The sequence below is a fragment of the Echiichthys vipera genome (assembly GCF_963691815.1).
Source record: "Echiichthys vipera genome assembly, chromosome: 8".
Lineage (NCBI taxonomy): Eukaryota > Metazoa > Chordata > Actinopteri > Perciformes > Trachinidae > Echiichthys > Echiichthys vipera.
Window position 1 is genome coordinate 10794755 of NC_139833.1, and position 18925 is coordinate 10813679.

General features: G+C 40.1%; 2 protein-coding genes across 2 annotated transcripts; one reads left to right on the top strand and one right to left on the bottom strand.

Moving 5' to 3' along the window:
* Positions 1-224: 224 nt before the first annotated feature.
* Positions 225-5910, bottom strand: trim35-28 (tripartite motif containing 35-28). Its single transcript, XM_083918787.1, has 6 exons — positions 5314-5910; positions 4255-4350; positions 3668-3898; positions 3533-3555; positions 3221-3339; positions 225-2192 (listed from the first exon to the last, which is right to left on the bottom strand). The coding sequence occupies exons 1-6, from the start codon at positions 5722-5724 to the stop codon at positions 1657-1659; spliced, it is 1416 nt and encodes a 471-aa protein (XP_083774913.1). The 5' UTR covers positions 5725-5910; the 3' UTR covers positions 225-1656.
* Positions 5911-14775: 8865 nt separating this feature from the next.
* cxcr3.1 (chemokine (C-X-C motif) receptor 3, tandem duplicate 1) lies at positions 14776-18925 on the top strand. Its single transcript, XM_083918907.1, has 3 exons — positions 14776-14829; positions 16693-17065; positions 17173-18925. Exons 2-3 carry the CDS (start codon positions 16700-16702, stop codon positions 17908-17910), a joined length of 1104 nt encoding a protein of 367 aa, XP_083775033.1. The 5' UTR covers positions 14776-14829; positions 16693-16699; the 3' UTR covers positions 17911-18925.

An 18925-nucleotide genomic window follows, 5' to 3' on the forward strand; every position in this document is an offset into this window, starting at 1 on the left:
TCATGATTTGGCAATATAAATAAAATTGGATTGAATTGAATTAAAAAGTAATAATTATAACAACAAAAATAGGAAAAATAAACAAAGTTAAAGGAAAAGGCCGACACTGGGGTCTACAATGCTTCTGATTAATATAACTAAACACATTTGATTTAATGTCATTTATTGAAGTGTTCATATTGACACAGAAAATCCAGATTTATGCACATACAGATTCAGAGCAGTCGTGGTAAATCCTACTTAGAAGTATTGCCTAAGCCGTGTCCTGCTGCTGAGCATGACTAATGCCAGGCCACACTTTGTGTAGTAAATCAAAAGTAAATACAACTATCCCCAAACCAACAAACCCACATAGATTCAGTGAACATTTTAGACCACAATATTTGAGCAGAATCAAAAAAATCATTAAATTAAATTAAAACGGATTTCCCAAACAGAAAGGCAGTCAATTCAATTGATTCCTGTTATAAATTCAATAACTCAATATGTAAAGATAACATAGTGAAGCAAGCAACTTAATTTATTACATTCACATTTGATTCTGGGAGGAGGCCTCGGGATCCCCCAGTTAGAGCTGGTTAATGTGGCCCGGGAAAGGGAAGTTTGGGGTCCCCTGCTAGAACTGCTGCCCCCGCGACCCGACCCCGGATAAGCAGTTGAAGATGAGATGACACATTTGATTTTTTTTTTTTTAGTGGCACATATTTTATTTTATTTTTTAACTATTGACCTCTCATTTTAAGAGCTGGACATCACAGATTTCCTCCAGTGAAATAATAAATCAGGACGAGAGACTGATTAATTCAAACTTCATCAGCATTGGCCACCAGCATCTGTCATTGAATGACTCTACACAGTGAAGTGATGCTAAAATACTGGTCAATGCCGTTTCCTCCAGTTAAGGCACATCTAAAAAGAAAAAAAGGTCTTTGTTATCCGTCGTCGACCCTCAGAAAGTAATTCCACCTCAGTATTCAAAATGTAATTTCTCAGCTCTAACATTAGTCCCTTACCTTAACGTCAGCCTCATCATCTCAATCTTTTCTTCAAACGTACTTTTTGTGAAGCATTCATTCAACATGCTCATCTATGTTTTATTATGTTTCATCTCTTCTCATTTGCAGATTTTAATCCTTTATTTTCTACCCACGTTTGAATGATAGTGTCATTACATTCATCTTGCTGTTAAAGAGTATTATCTGAAATAGGTGGTTATTCTGTAAGAGTGTAAGAAAATATTGATACACTCGATTATCGCGATATTATGTTTTATGATACGGCAAACATTTTTAATAGTTGTAAATGCAAAGATTTGTGGCACACAGTGTGTTGTTTAAAAACCCTGACTGCTAGATGGCAGTGTGGCAGTGAATCTTCAGCTATTTGACTCTTTCACTCCACTACATATACACACATGGTGGCGTTTTCTTTATACTATCAGAATCAGAATCAGAAATACTTTTATAATCCCCGGGGGGAAATTATTTTATTACTATGATGCGTTTTTTAGAAATCACAAAATATCAGTATCACAGTATATTAAATCATAACATCCGTTTCATCATATATTGTAGAGCCAGATTCTTCCCAAACACAGACCTATTATTCTCATTTCCAACAGGGGCAGCATCCTTCCCTCTGCAGTACATCAGCCCATCATGAGGTGTGTACAGCTATTTTTCCCACAGGCAGACTCATAGGCGCACTATGGAGCCCAGGGCCAAAAATAGGATACATCTTCTCATCAAACTTGTGTGTTAAAGTAACAAGGTGCTTTGCTGTTCCCCCGTCCCAAAATGACACCTCTCCCTTATCTATGTTCAGCTTAACGCGGATCCTTTCGGGACGCTGCTGCACCTGCAGCTCTGTACGCTCGGATGTTGAGACCGTGTACACCCCTTTGCTCAGTCCTATGGACCACACACCACGGTTCGTAGACACTGTGAACTTCTTTTTACGTGGCACTGACTCTTTGCACACCCCCACAATCCACTTGGGGTTGTCACCGACAAAGACATCCCATCTGTGTTTCCCAGAGATGTAACCTTCAGCACCCAGGACGAAGATGCAGGGATCAAAGCGCTCCGGGTTATCAGGGGCGGTTAGCCGCTCTGAGCTTTCCTTCACACTGGACAGGTCAGCATTCAAGGACAGCCATGGAGAGGCTGTGTTCGGGTTCAACACCACTGGATCTGCACACAGGAAGAGACACGTGTTATATCTGTTGTTCGGTCACATATGTTTATGGACTGAATAATGGCGGTGATATGTGTCAATATTCAAGTCAGTGTTCCCAACAGACCTATGTTTCTATTTTAAAGGTCCCTAGCCAGATCTTCAGAAATTATATTTTTTGGTATCCAATCAATAGTACGTTCCATTCGGGACACTCTTGTACGATAAAACTACTCTGCTACGATCAACGTTTTGGGGTTTTCACACACAAAGTTGTTTTTTTTAACTCAGAGAAAGGGCTGGAAGCACATCTACTCTTTCTCCCACATTGAGAAGTTCTGCATCTGGCCTCGCCCCGCCTATCGGTGCTGCTGCTACCTTGAGACTTTTATGTGACTACATTCTAGCTTCTCTCTACGAGGTGGACCAGGGAAAAAGAAGTGCAAATCTGAATGGCTAAACGTCATAGCACTAAGGGTTTGAGGCTGGCTTCAGACAGGAGGCAGCAGAACCAGTCTGAAACCAGCGTCAGTTAGACGAAGAGTCTGTTGAGCACCATAATCGGCGACTAGCAGACGTATCAGACGTATCAGAATGTTAAGTGCAGTTAGCATCTTTTATCTGTTTCTGTTGTTTGTTAGCTTGTTAGCTTGCAACTATCAGTAGCTGACAGCTATGATGGCAGTGTGTTTTGACTCTTAACTGACAGTCCGAGCTGGAGGTTTCAGGTTTTTTTGCCAGTGTTGTGTCAAAGTTGTTCTCACGTCAAACCGTGTTTCACATATTAGAAAGTGGTTGGTTTATGTACTAGTGACGCACCAACTGAAGCTGCCCGAAATACATTTGAATCTCAAATTGCAGAGAAGTGCACAGACATCTATTTTTTCAGTAGAGCGATGTGAAAACGCCTCTCTAGTGACAAACTTTGCTCAGATACAAGACATTTTAGATGACAGTATTAGTGACAGGGGGCTTAAAGCATATTGAACAAACCACTAAACACATATTGTTCCAACTCTAGTAAAGACTCCCACAGTGTACTCACTGTATTTGACATGGGCCTGCATGTTCTTCCAGATTTTGAAGCTCAAAGCGCCAACATGCTTCCCCATGTCCAAAAGAGAGTCATCATAGAGGCGCGGCTCATCATTGGTCCACTGGGCTCTAATGCAAAGATGGAAAAATGTGAAGTTAATGAGACATTTGCAGATCCACAGAACACAGCAGAAACCTGGAGAAAGCAGATCATCAGAGCTGAATGAAAAAGTAGTTTACTTTGCAGTGAATATTTGCGTATGCAGATTCAGAGCTTTTATATATATTTGTGATTGCTACAGGGAATTTCAAAGTTACTTACTCTCTTTTTAACCTCTGAAAGTTCTAAAACAAAAAAAACAAAGAGTAATTGATATTAGCTTAAATTTTAGAATCGTCAGAGACTAAACAAGGTACATAAGTCTCATAACTGTGGGGACGAGCTGCCTTCTCTTACCCGCAGGAGGGCTAGATCCTCGTTGCCGATCTCTTTCTTCAGAGTTTCATTGAGCGTTTTCAAAGTGTCAATGTCCTTGTTTGTGTTGTCGATCAGCTCCTGTATGGCAGTGACCTTCTGCTCCTCCTCAGAAGCCAGGGCTTTCAGGCGCAGAGCTTCCTCTGTGACAAGCGCCTTGTGAAGCCTTTCAAACTCCGCCTTGATCTGCTTCTCTGCCTGCCCAGCTTGATACTGCGTTAAGAGACGGGAGCTTCCATTAAGAGCGTAAACACAGATATGAATTAAGATGTGTGCAGTCTTTGGTAGGTTATATGTCTTGTACTATCTCTTTGCACTGTATGGAGGGTCTTGTATGATGCATGCACTGCAGAATATGATTTGTCGCTGTGAATGTGTAAGGGAAGAACGGTCCAGATCAGATACAGAGCTGCCCTGGTAGAGCTGAACGAAGAGGGTGTGAACCTGAAGGATCTTGTTAAAGGACTGTAGATGGACCAGTTTTGCAGCTCGTATGATAATAAAAGAGATAAGTGATTATTCAGAGATGAATGTAGCATGAACAGCGTGAGACGTGGCAGCAACTTTACCTTGACGTACTCCATTGCGTTGCTGAGTTTGCGTGTCATTTTAGTATATGTCTCCACTTTCTTTTCAAAAATCTGGACTTTGAAGCTCAGCTCCCTCTGCAGGGACAAAAAGCAGAATATGAGATTACAAAAATCATGGGGCACGGTACAGACGGACAGTGTGAGTGCGCCCTTAGTTGGACCAGTCCCAGCCTGGTCAGATGCGTACATGAACTGATGAAGCCTCTTGGATGAGAGGTGAAACGTCTTTCTAGACAAATAACCAGTCCAGTTGCTTTTGACTGAAATTGCTTTGAGGATACCAAAAGGAAATTGTGTCATCAAAAGTAGTTTTAGGGCGCACTCACACTGTCCTTCCGCACCGGGCCAAAACCGGCTTTTCAGCTAAAGCCTAGTGCGTTTGAGCAGTGTGAGTGCACCCGCTCCGCGCATAACTGCGGACAGCAGGGCGGACAGCAGTCCGTCCACGGCCCGCCTGAGAGAGGTGGGCTTTTGTAGAGCCCGTTTGCACATGTACGAGCACGAGCGTAGATATTTTTGGGCCAATACCCAGTTTATAACTGGTTAAAAGTGGTGGGAAGTAACTGAGTACATTTACACAAATACTTTACTTAAGTACAATTGTGAGGTACTTGTACTTTACTTGAGTAATTCCATTGTATGCTACTTCATACTTGTACCCCATTTCAGAGGAAATATTGTACTTTTTACTCCACTACATTTATATGGCAAATGGAATATCCTTTATTGTTATAGATTTGGCTAAACAGCAGTATATAAAGTAAATACAATCGGTGCCACCTGTATCAGCTGCAACATTAAAGTAACGTTTACATGAATCTATCAATAAACTATAATCTGATAATATAATGAAATGGGCCATTCTGCATAATGAGTACTTTTACTTTTTGTGCTTTAAGTACATTTCGATGCTTATACTTTTGTTCTTTTACTTAAGTAACATTTTGAATGCAGTTCTTTTACGTCTGAAAGAGTATTTCTACACTGAAGTAAAAGCTCCGAGTAGTTCTTCCACCACTGCCGGAGAGAGTACTTTACCTTGCACATCGGTGCGCCCTCCTTCAGTGACCACAGCCTGTGTGTGTTGTGCAGGGTGACACAGTCCACACACACGGGCTCCTCGTCCTTCTCACAGTACAGCTCCAGGGGCTTCAGGTGCAGGTTGCAGGTGGCCTCACTGGGGCGTTTCCGGGTGAACCGATAGTTTGATTCTTTCAGGAAGGTCTCGCACGCACCGCTGAGCGCGCGGTTGGAGATAGCCTGCGCTTCCTCAAACACGTCCCTGCACACGGGGCACTTCTTATTGACCTGAAAACACTTCTGCAGACACTCCCGACAGAAGCTGTGGGTGCACGGAAGCAGCACCGGGTCCTGGAAGATGCCCTGACACACGGGGCAGGTCAGGTCCTGCCGCAGAGGCAGAGACTCCTCCGACATGTCTTCGTCCATGGCTTCACGGGCCCGCTTCAGTTTACTTTCGGTATTGGGAAAACCCGAAAAAGACGAATGCACACACACAGAAACACACTCACCTGTCTCTGTGTGGTATGTCGAGGCTTCAACGGTTTGTTTAAGCTCGCAAAAATGAAAAAGCAGAGCAGTTTTATGAAGTAGCAAAGCCCTCAAACTGCTCTAACTGCGAGCTCAAGTTGGTGTAAATGCTTTTCCGTGTTTCAGTGACAGGATGCGAACCTGAGCGGGTTTTTACAACACTGTCCTCTAGTGGGTCTGGAGGATGTGACAGAAATTATTATCACCAAATTAGGAAAATCTTGCTTTTCTTACTGTGCACCTGCAGCCCGGAACACTCTGCACAACCACCTGAAACTTCCCACACTCCTATCATTAGGACAATTTAGATCCATTACTGCGACTTATTTTACTTCTAACTGCTCCTGTTTTAAACTTGATTTCTCTGTTTTCTGATATTTGGGATTTCAGATTAGCTCATGTATTTTTTCAAATGTTTTGTCTTGTCCACAAATGTTTTGTGTTTTCGTCTCGGCTATATTGCAAATGAGGTTGCTCCTCAATATATTCCCGAGTGTAAATAAAGGTTATAAATAAATGATCAGAATCAACTCTATTGGCTTATGCATTCAGGGCATTTGACTAGTACTGACATATATCATTTTAAAACATAAAGAGGGCAAAAATAAACAATAATAAACAGAATACTGGAAGTAAGTATGTAAAGAAACAAGGTATGTGGCAGCTACAGACCATCTCCCACTTGCTAATAAACACAAAATAAAACAAACAGCATAAACACTCAGCTGACAGGAAGTGAACAAGGACCAAGGCTGTTGCCTAGCAATGGATTTCCACTAAAAAAGGTCTATACAGTATAAATTATAACCAATGTTCTGTACAGTAGTTGAATATGTAGGCCTCTACATTTGCAGGCCTAGGTTTATATTGCATGATAATATTATGACCATTTATTCCCATGGTATGCACATTTTACACTTGTGTTCTTTATATATTTATCCTCTATTTGTTTTGTATTATATATATATTATCTTTCTCAGTAACCATTATTCTTTCTTTGTTTGTTTTTTTTACTTTTTAAGTCACTGGCTATGTTAGCCATATGTACAATCTGCATTTGTTTATATATTTATCTTCAGTTTTATATTTTCATGTCATAGAAATCATTATTCTTGCACTATTTTTACTTTTTAATTACTTTTAAACACTTACATTTGCCACAGCCACCCCTATCTACAGTAAACATATAGATAGATAGATAGACAGACAGACAGACAGACAGACAGATAGATAGATAGGTAGGTAGGTAGGTAGGTAGATAGATAGATAGATAGATAGATAGATAGATAGATAGATAGATAGATAGATAGATGGATAGATAGATAGATAGATAGATAGATAGATAGATAGATAGATAGATAGATGGATGGATAGATAGATAGATAGATAGATAGATAGATAGATAGATAGATAGATAGATAGATAGATAGATAGATAGATAGATAGATAGATAGATAGATAGATAGATGGATAGATAGATAGATAGATAGATAGATAGATAGATAGATAGATAGATAGATGGATGGATGGATAGATAGATAGATAGATAGATAGATAGATAGATAGATAGATAGATAGATAGATAGATAGATAGATAGATAGATAGATAGATAGATAGATAGATAGATAGATAGATAGATAGATAGATAGATAGATAGATAACCCATAAACTTTCTAGAGTCGATGTTTTGTCAGTTTGTGGTGGTCCTGGAGAAACAATACATCATTTAGCTGTAGTTGAAATAACAAATTTTCATGACCATAAACTTGACAGTTTAGTTTTTGTCTGCACGGGAAAGACCACGCTGTCGTGTATCTCTGCTGGTTTGAGATAACTCAACAGTTGCTCATTACGGAGTTCAGACACCTCTCTGTCTTCCTCTTTCAGCAGAACAGAGTGACTGAGGGCATGTTTTTAAGTAAAGGGTCTTTAAAAAAAGACAAATCATCTGCTTGACTGCTCCACAAACTGCTTTATTCAAAACACTATTCTGGGAGGTCATGATTCAAGTACATCCAACAGATGGAGCCAGTGCCATATTATGTGACTGTGACACTGCACTGTGACGAAGTGAGCTCTTTGTTTGTGTTTCTGTCCTTTAAAGGGTCTTTGCAAACATTTAAAACAGAAACCAAAACACTGTGATTTAATGCACATCAGCTGTTCTGGGTTTCCATCACATGTTGATGCCTGAAGAGACATGAAGGGAGCTGCAGTTGGATAAGGTGTATGTTAATATTGTTAAATGTTCAAACTAACTAAAAGTGACCCCTGAAAGTACTGTTCAGGATTAATATAAGGAAAATACTTTTAGGTAATTTAGGTTATTAATTTTTAACATGTAACAAATTACTAAAAACAAATTAAATGACCAGTAAACATAAAGCACTATCAATGCAAAAATGATCACAAACAACATTAATAAATAAATATTACAAGACCAAAAATGAGTAGGCAGAAGTTTAAACTTACCCGGTCTAACCCCCCCTCGATTAACTCAAATATTGAATTATGTTATTCAAATATATTATATTTTCACTCTGATATAACTTAACTGAAATAACGTTCACCCTACCCACCTGTTCTCATCACTTTAGCTCTTTAAAAATGTTTTTTATACATCTTCTTGAATTTAATTTAAGTTTGGACTTTTCTGTTTTTGTTGCTCTCAATGGTGCAGCTCCAATATGTAGCAATAGCAAGTTTGACGACTAATTCACTATATCACTATATTACATCCTTGTCTCAAAGTGGGGAATTTTGCACACTGTCAACACAAAACGTGAAGCTACAATTCAGCGATGCAACTTAATCGTGTACAGTACGTTTGTTTCTATGAAGCAAAAATCAGTCAGTATTTAAAAAATCCACGCTGCGCCGCTGAATACAAAAGGTGTGAATATGATTTCTGACAGTCACAGCAGCAAATGTAACACAGGAAATCCACAAATGTGCTGTGGGTACTCCCTTTTTCAAGTGAAGTTGTACAGACCATGTTTTTGACATTTATAAGTTCACTGCGGGGCTGTTTTGTGATCTTCATGTTGTATAACTTTGGGGCAAAGGCCTCACAGATTAACCAAAGTGACACTGACGCTGACTACAGCTGCAAATATCAACTGATTAATCGATTAGTTATCAGCTATTAAATGAATCACCAACTATGTCGATGATCAGTTAATCAGACTGAGTCATTTTTTAGGGAAAAAAAATCCAAATTCCCTGATTGCAGCTTCTTAAATGTGAATATTTTCTGCTTTCTTTACGCCTCTATGACAGAAAACTGAATTTCTTTTTTTTTTGTGGAAAATCTACACATTTGAGGACGTCATCCCGGACTTTGGGAAACAGATTCATCAACTATGAAAATAATCGTGAATTGCAGGGTCAGGCCTGAGTCCTGTCCTCTTTCCTTCTGTTAATCAGGAGGACGTCACCAGATGATGAAACCATCACTGCCACCATGGATATAAGTCTCCAATCCAATGTACCCGGTGATGTTAGTGACATACTGACCTAAAATGTTGTGATATCACTTTCAGTCAAAACCAAAAGCTGCAAGAGGAAGGAGAGTTTAAAACGGAGGGCTACACAAAACCATTTCTGCAGGTGTTCAAACAGCAGTGGAAGGGAAATCTTGTGTTTTTCATCATGAATTATTAATAAATCTTCATTTCTTATATCACTGTGCTCCATGCATCTCACACCACCATGACAGGACGTTGAAGATAATGAAACTCTGAACTTTGTAAATGTTGAATTAGTACACTCAATGTAGTATACAATTATTGGTTGCCTAGCAAATTATAGGACAGGATTATAGGAATCAAAACTATGTGGAAATAGATTTTTCAAACATGCTTTCTTTCAGTTCCTCAAATTACATGTATCTCCATGGTTTCACTGTCTGAAACAAAACCTAAATCTGGGGGTAAACCTCGTGATAAAAACATACTTTTACTTTATTTCACTTCACATTCTTAACTAGCGATTTCTTTTAATACACTAAAGCAGGAACATCTAAATGATTTGTGAAAAAAGAGGAAGTGTTGTTGGTCTGCGGGAGAGAAACGTCTTTCAGTGATGTGCACTTTAACTGTAGTGATGGAAAATAAAAACCCTTTTCCTGTCTAATTCTTTGAACAAGGACTAGTCAACCTATTCAAACTGGTCCTGCATCTTCAAACTAACAATGCTCGCTTGGGTTGTCCATTGTGATGTGATTCTCATGAAGCTTGTCAATGTCTCTCATGTGCTTCTTCATATGTACTGGTTGTTCTGGTGGTGGCTGGAGAGGTGCCAGTTCATCTCTTGGGCACTGCCGAGGTGCTGTTGAGCAAGGCACCGAACCCCCAACTTCTCGGGGCGCCGGTCACTGACAGCCCCCTCGCTCTAACATCTCTCCATCAGTTGCATGTGTATAGGTCCTATCTGTGCATGTGTGTGTGTATTTCGGGCCTGTGTGTGTGTGTAAAATGTAAAAATAGAGTGAAAATTTGATTTCCCCATTGTGGGACAAATAAAGGAATTCCTCTTCTTCTTCTTTGTTTTCTTGTTGGGACTGATAGACCTGTTTGATGCTAGTGTATATTGTTGCTGTATGTTGCTCTGTTGTGTGCATGTACTGTCTGCTCCAATGGGCCTCTGCCTGTACGCTTTGGCTAACTCTCTAGCATTGCTGCTTAATGTGCTGATGCATGCCTCGCTGTATATGCTGTTGCTTTTGCCACTGTAAGTCGTGTCTGCCTTAACTGGTATTTGTCTGATGCTGCTTCTTATTTATCCTGCATGCTTCAGGTATTTTATGCTTTGATCTACTGTCTTCTATATGCCGATTTTATTAATGTCTTATCACAAAGTGTTGCTTTTATATTAGTTAATGTATGTCTTTCTCAACCCTTCTTGTATATTTGCTTTATAGGGAGCCTTTTGTAACATCTGACCTGGGGCTACAGATGAAAACTAGCCTTCTGGCTAAATTTGGCATATTTACAGTAGTGTTTATGCACTTTCCCTGTCAGATAAAGATAAAGATAAAGACAAAGAAAGGCCTGTGACAGAGGGTTTTCTTATTTTGAAGTAAAACAATCTTGGAAGCAGACACACAACTGCTGCGCATGCTTCAGCAGTTTATCTGACTATTTTGCGGAAATGAAAATTAACCACTTCAGTGTTTCTGAAACCGCACTGAGGCTATCAACATTTCCATATCTCCTTCTCCAAACATAGGAAAGATGTTTGGGAGATATGATTTAACCTTGCAGGTCCAAAACACTGCATTTCACAATAAAACACAATAAAATTCAGGCATGCAGACGTATTCCACTTTATGTAAAATACTCAGTTGCGAATCACAATTTAATTAGTTTCCAGCCATCTTTGTCTCCGGCTGTGGGCTGAAAAAGTCACCAGTTTGACTTTCATGGCCAGATGCTCTACCAGCCTCTCTCACCGCAAGAATTGCATAAAGCCTGCAAAAACAGAAGAGGAAAGACAAAGGTGTGAAACAAACAAGCTCTGAGATGGGCGAAGGGAAACAGACAAGACACCCCGTGCTGTCGCAGGTGTCGTGTTTGCATGCTCGGCGTGCGTACATGAGCAATACAGAGAAAGAAAGAAAGAAAAAAACGTGTGATTAAAATCTTGAGGTTTTGGAGCCAACGACAATGAGTTGGTTAGTGAACAAGATTTAAGGAGAGATTTCACACTGATATGTGATATATAAATAGTATCGGGTTCTTAATAAAGTGCATTGTGGAATTAATTGTACATTCAGTGCATTGAGTCTATTCTTGTGGTCTAACAAACATGCGGGTGCATTTCCTTCCTCATAAAACAACAAACGCGCAAAGTACGCGTTTTATGCTTACATCCAGCTCGCAGTCCTCTTCTTCTTCCCAGGTCATGTCTGACACATTGCAGCCCATCTTGTCATGTTACCACCACCTGTTGATCAGTGGAAAAGTGAAATACCATTGGACCCTGAAAGGCATCACTGGTGTGCACATAATAAACAAAACAATCATTATAAAAACAAGTTAATTCATTATTTTTCATTGGTTCAGATGAGACCGTCTTTTAACAACTCTACATGGTAAATGGACTAGTTCTTATATGGCAACTTTCTAGTCTTCTGACTACTCAAGGCGCTTTAACACTACTTGTCACATTCACCCATTCACACAGATGGCGGTGGACATCTTCATACTTCATCTAATCTAACCATACACACCACATTTTACACACCCATGCGCGGCACAGGGAGCAATTCGGGGATCAGTGTCTTGCTTTGACATGTAGACCGGGGGAGCTGGGGATCAAACCACCGGTCTCTCAAATGGAGGACGACCCACTCTTACACTGAGTCACTGCCGCCATGAGTATATGTGAGTTGCTGCTGTTTGTGTGTCAGTACATATCGTCTACACACATCTCTGCACTAACACCGCAAGAACAAACCTCAGTTGTTCCTGTTAATTTGGAGCAAGATGATGAAGGTGAACAGCGTGACCACAGGATACTCATTTCATTGCTCTGCTTGTAAGCAGCTGTACAATTCTCACAATCTGTATTTTTTTGTGTTTTTCAAACCGATATAACGGCATAGATTTAAGGTTTAGGTTGATGAGTATGACAGATTTTTTATTGGTCTTGTTTTTAGGTGCATCACTTACAATCATCATTTTGTCTTTTAATTGCTCTGTTGTAATTACATCAGCTCGTATCTTAGTGGCTCAGGTTCACAACAAGCTTCCTCTTTGAATATGTGCTAGTTTCTGTGTTAGTGTTACAACTGTAGTGGTAGTTTCATATGCCGTCTGCTGTGACGTTGTGCAGTTCAGCAGTTTAATGAAAGGTCTAATATTGTCATAATTTTCTGGTCCATACTTTTATAACATGCTTTATTGTTCACATTTTTTATTTTTTTCCTCATACTGTCTGTGTGTATCTTCCTCTATTCACCCTATGTCCGCTCCGTTTTAGCACCTGTCTCCTTAAGACCCCCTCTCGAAAAAAGCACCCACGCCGTCTCTGCACTGTCATTGCAGCCGGGGAATGACTGTAGCAGCATTTTCGACCTATATAAAGCAACATCGTGACATCACAACTGTACAGAAGTCCCGAAGGCTCGTTTAAAGGCAGTTTCTGAATGTGGGCTGTGAGCATTTCTCTGTTGATTGAGCGTTTTGATAGTTTCAGTTTTTAAAAAGCAGCTCAACAATTTAAAAAAAAAAGACTGGCAACTGAAATCTTACTTTTTACACTATGGGACTTTTAATGGCTTTAACATGTCTATTAAAAGTTTAAAAAAAAGATCAAACTCTACACATGATCATGCCAGCATGTTCAGTTTAATACAAGTCATTCATTGAATTTAATGAACAATGAACAACTGGTATTAAACTGCACATAAAATTAAACTAAAGGAGATCATTCATGCAATAAATGACACATGTCTCTGTTCTCTAATACAGTTCACGAAGGAAGTTGAAGAGCTTTCCTGTACGGCGAAGGTGATCTGAAAATAGGAAACTACACCTGAAAGTAAAACTTCCTGCACGCTGTTGCTCTCTGACCAGAATAAATGCAGATGTTCTCCTCAGGTTGCAGCATCATTCAAATGTCAATGAACCCACAGTATTGCCACAACATGGCTGTGCACACCACATATTTTACAAAGTCAGCACTCATGATGATGTTTCCCTCCAACACCAACAGATTCTGAGCTCATCTTTTGAGCTTTTTATTACCGTTTTACAACTGGTTTTACCTACATTTACTTTTCTTTGTGCACATTGTTGTGGAAATAGATTCTTCAATACAGATCAACAAACAGGATCAGCTTTTTCTCCGTGGTTTATTTTGCCAAAGCATTTTCCTCTGCAGACAGAAATACGTACAGCCCTGCATCCTCACAAAGCATAGAGGCTAGCAGGAATGACAACGCGCCAAATCGTGCCCAGTCTTTTAGGGGAAGGGACAGGTTGGGTGACGTCTTTAGACCAAACAAAAATATGCCCTAGACATTACAATTCTGAACCTCTCTCATCACAAGGTCTCTAACACAGGGTGCAGATGCACAAATGTGCCATTATACCATCATGAGTTCGTTATTTGCATTATCCATTCAGAAGGTGAGACAGAGGAGACACTGAACTGCGTCTGACCTGACAAAACTATGATTTTGAATTACAAATATCCAAAATTCCCACAACAACATATACATTCACTACATTCCTGTTTGTCTAATTTATACATATTTTGTAGTGCTATATTGTATTCCTTATTTTAACATGCAATACTTGGTGTTTAGATTCTTATTTAGTTGTCTCTTGCGTGAGCTAACTTTTATTTCCGACACATAAATTATTAGCCGTTGGAGAATTTTTATTGCCAACGACCGTTTCCCTGTAATTGTTGTGGAAACTGATGCAGTATAAATTCAGAGAAATGTTATTTATCAGTTTCGATGGAAAATCTACCTGCCTACTCACATGCTGTGCCACCTTCAGTTTTTTTTAGCATATCATTACCTTACGTTGGTGTAAAGTCCCTTTAAGACAAGAGGGCAGCATAAAGACCAGACCTCTCGGACACCGTCCAGATCTCTGATTTTTTCAGTGTTTCAATAAATTGTCGACATAAAACTTAATTTTTAAACTTTTAAGTTAAGTTGATTTTGAAGAGTTGTTTATTTTAAGAGAAAATAAACTTTAGAAATATAAAAGCAAGAATTAAATCACATTAATTGTTTATCAATACAGTGGAAACATTAACAGTTTCCCTAATTTCCTCTTAAAACAATAAACCCTCTGCATGCTTGTTCCTTGTTGTAAGAGGCTGAATGTTTTAACGCATGGTTAGAGGCGGGTTTTTTCTTTTCAGTGGGCTTCCTCAGTGGTGGCTCTATAGGCGCAGTTACTACCACTAGAGCTCACTCCTGCTGTCGCCTTGTGATCCTGCTCACTGAGGAGAATACTATAGAAAAGGATTACACTTTGGTAAGTTATTAAGCCTTATTTTTTAGGTCAATCAATGGATAACACACACAAAAACAAAGGGCACATAAATACAGCACTAAGACCAAAAAAAGAAAAACATAAATACAAGGTCAGTTGCACAGATATTCAAAATTAATGCATATATCGTTCTGTACTAAGATTTTAACAAATCATTTATTATTTGAGGATTTCAATCCTACCAAATCCAGTTTGGAACTACTTTTGTACTTCTCTGTAAACCTGTTTTGTGTGACTATTTACTGATAATAAATTCATGACTTTTGATGAATTTATGAATCTTTGTTCTCCCCTTTTGCTGTTTGTTCTTCCGCCTTTAGTTCACAGTAAGGGACCACAGTGTTGGACTGTGATGTGGTTTGTATCTCCACAGAGTGCCCTTAACATCAAGGTGCCATTGAGTAAAAAGTTGCAGCATTTTGTGAAAGGTTGCGCATTCAATGAGACAAAGATGGATCTACAGACAATTAGGCTTTTGAATCATTCACCTTGACCAAATGATAATTTATGCAACAACGTACAGATCCTAATTATAATTGTGATTAATATTTTAGTGCATCAAGGCTCTTAACTTCCTGCAAACTCTGAAACAGAACGTATACATGCTTCCTCTAGGAAATATGCATCTATTTCTGTTCCCTATCTGCTTTTCTATCACAACACAGTTCTCTACACTGCCGGTATATGACTGAAGTGGTCATATCTTTCTCCAGTTAATTGGAAACTGAGATCATGTTGCTTGGCACAAAGTCATAAAGTTCACCAGGCATGGTGCCGTAAAACCTTATAAAACTCTGTATTGTAACACCACAGTCAAGACAAGTTACGGTGGTATTTCCCCCCGTTTAACATACAGCAAGAGTAGCAAAGCGGGCTCTCCTTCAAAACATTTTCACTTCTCTGTCCAGAGGGAACAGAATACCTAAAGCACACTTTTGTCTCATGCACTTCTTTTGTAGTCTCCCAATAAGTAAGTGGCACAACGTCTCCAGATCACAACTATGAGTTTTAACGCATCCTAAGTAAAACACAATAATTAACTAACTGCATGTGTTTTATTGAAGTCAGTAATTATTAAATGATGCCAATGTTCGGCTTCAGTCTTGTATTTTGTGTTCCTACTAGAACATGTTTAAATGCTTTAATGTTCAAGAAATGTCTGTCTGAATATACCTGTGTTGACCTCCTGTCTGAAACGCTTCATTGTCTCTTTGAGTCCCCCTCCCAAAAAAAAGCCCACTCTGCTCTGATTTGTCAGCGTTTCCTGGCTCCAAATTTGCACCGTTGGCCTCTCAGTGCCATTGCTGCAGCCGGGGAATGACTGTAGCAGCACTGTAGCGACAATTTCTACCTATATAAAGTGTATTAGTGACTTAACAATGGCACCAAAGTCCCTACGGCTCGTTTAAAGGCACAGTTTGTGGAAACAGGCTGTGTGCATTTCTCCGTTGATTAAGCGTTTTTGGTACTTTCACAGTATTTATAAAGCGTGTCGAGCTGCTTATAATCAGACATGGAAAACATATATTTTTACAGCATGGAACCTTTAATTTTTTTTTATGTTCACTGATGCTCAGGGAATTTTGTTTAACCGCAAACAGACTTACTTTTCCTAAAAGACACAAACATATTTTACTTATAAATCAAAATATTTATATAATGGTGACTCATCCTATGGGGTCTGATTCTGTCTTGTTTTTTATCCAACTGTATCACACAGAAATGTGCTTTAGATATAAAACAAAACACAGACTTGTTTAAAGCTACACAGCACCCCCATGTGGCTGAAACAGACAAATGCTTGAAAACACATTAAAGTTTAGTTTTTTCTCTTCTTTTTTTCAGTTCACTGATGGCAGACTGGAGAGAAAGCCTTGACGGCATTGATGACATATATGACAACTCCTCTTATGAAGGAGAGTGCTGTGATGTGGGTGATGTGTGCGACCTGACTGAGGGCATGCATTTTGAGGCGGTTTTCATCCCAGTTCTGTACTCTGTGGCGTTTGTTGTGGGTATCCTGGGGAACGGAGTACTGCTGGGAGTTCTGGCTCAGAGCAGGAGGAACTGGAGTGTGACAGACACCTTCATCCTCCACCTTGGTGTGGCAGACGTCCTGCTGCTGGTGACGCTGCCCTTCTGGGCTGCACAGTCGGCTCAAGGTGCCGGGTGGACCTTTGGCACTCCTCTCTGTAAGATTACTGGAGCTGTTTTCACGGTAAGAGCAGAAAAGATGCACTAAAACTGAATTAAAGTGCGTGAGAGTGAATATTCCATGGTTGCAAAAATATTGTTCACTTAACTCTGATTTATTTGTATCCTCAGATTAACTTCTACTGTGGGATCTTTCTGCTGGCCTGCATCAGTCTGGACCGTTACCTGTCCATCGTCCACGCCACCCAGATGTACTCCCGCAGGAAGCCCTGGGTCGTTCACGTCAGCTGCTTGGTCGTGTGGCTCTTCTCCTTGCTCCTCTCTATCCCTGACTGGATCTTTTTGGAGGCTGTGAAGGATGACAGACGACACAAAACAGAATGTGTCAGCAACTACTTTAAGATCAACTCTAAGGCAGTAGATGACTGGCGACTGGCATCACGTCTGCTCTACCACACAGTGGGCTTCCTGCTGCCTTCGGCCGTCCTGATCTTCTGCTACACCTGCATCCTGCGGCAGCTGCAGTGCGGCTCCCAGGGCCTCCAAAAGCAGAAGGCCTTCAGGGTCATCGTGGCCGTGGTGGTGGTTTTCTTTCTCTGCTGGACGCCATATAACATCACACTGATGGTGGACACACTTCATTCCAGCAACAGCAGCAGTATCTGTGGAGTCAGAACATCTCTGGAGAAAGCCAAGATAGTCACCTCCTCCGTGGGTTACCTCCACTGCAGCCTCAATCCCGTCCTGTATGCCTTTGTGGGCGTGAAGTTCCGACGTCAGCTCCTGGACATCTTGAGGTCTCTGGGCTGCAAGCTGAAGACAAGTGTCAAACTGCACTCTGTTGGTACGAGCAGGAGAAGCTCCATTTGGTCAGAGTCGGCTGACACCTCCAACTCCATTGCTATCTGAGAGAGACATATAAACGAGCAGCTGTACAAACGTGAACAAGCTTACAAACTGTTTTAAACTGACAAAGACATGAACAGCTGAATGTGCAATGTGTTGCTGTAAGATTTGTGTGTTATATAACCTGTAACAGGCTTTCTTTCACTGTCATGTAGTGCACAGCGCATTCACAGCTGTACACGAACATTTATTGGTCAGTCTGGTACTTGAGGCCATACACCTGTACTTGTAGGCAGCTAATCTACTTTTCTTGTAGTAGAAATGTATTATTCCCCTTTTCTGACAGCAAAGCAACATTGTAATATAACATGTATAACTGCAGTGGATATTATTACTGTATCTATCTGCTGTTTTACATACAAACTTTTAAAGGTCGGTGTGTAGGGGAATCTACGGACAGACATGCTTTATAATACTGATAAGTATTCATTAATGTACAGTCACCTGAAAAAAGGGATTGTTGTGTTCCCGTTACTTTAGAATGAGCCCTTCATATCTGCAGACAGAGCAGGCCCTGTTCCACGCAGATCCCATTTTGCGCCTCCATGTTTCTACAGAAGCCCACAACGGTCAAACCAAACCCTCCATGTGTCCACATACCCATACTCCCATACTATTAGAAAAATTGTATGTACCAATACAGTACCAAAAAAGTACCAGGATGTCCTACAACATCCAGGTGGATTTTGCAGTGAGCAAGTCAGCATAGTTTTTCCCTGGCTATTTTGATTCACAATCCTTTAAGCAGCATATGTGAGGGTCAAAGTTCAAGTTGCAGAGTGTAGTAGTAGAAGTAGTAGAATATATAGTAGTAGAGGTAGTATGTCCCTATTGTATGCATACTGCATGCAACAGAAGGTACTCTAACAGGGCAGCTGCAGTACGTACTAAAAGTAAGAAGAAAAAGTGATTTGAAACTCTTAGTTCTCGGTCAGTTCACCACTAGATGCCACTGAACCCTACACACTGAAACTTTAAATCACATTTATTTTAGACCACAGTTATACTGAATGTTGCA

What these genes read in the sequence shown, in the direction of transcription:
- trim35-28 (XM_083918787.1), bottom strand. Translation starts at nt 5,724, where the DNA reads ATGGACGAAGACATGTCGGAGGAGTCTCTGCCTCTGCGGCAGGACCTG. An exon ending in AGGGCGCACCGATGTGCAAG is followed by an intron (nt 4,351 to 5,313) that starts GTAAAGTACTCT and finishes TTGTCCCTGCAG; the next exon opens with AGGGAGCTGAGCTTCAAAGT. An exon ending in ACGCAATGGAGTACGTCAAG is followed by an intron (nt 3,899 to 4,254) that starts GTAAAGTTGCTG and finishes CTCTTAACGCAG; the next exon opens with TATCAAGCTGGGCAGGCAGA.
- cxcr3.1 (XM_083918907.1), top strand. Translation starts at nt 16,700, where the DNA reads ATGGCAGACTGGAGAGAAAGCCTTGACGGCATTGATGACATATATGAC. An exon ending in TTACTGGAGCTGTTTTCACG is followed by an intron (nt 17,066 to 17,172) that starts GTAAGAGCAGAA and finishes TTGTATCCTCAG; the next exon opens with ATTAACTTCTACTGTGGGAT.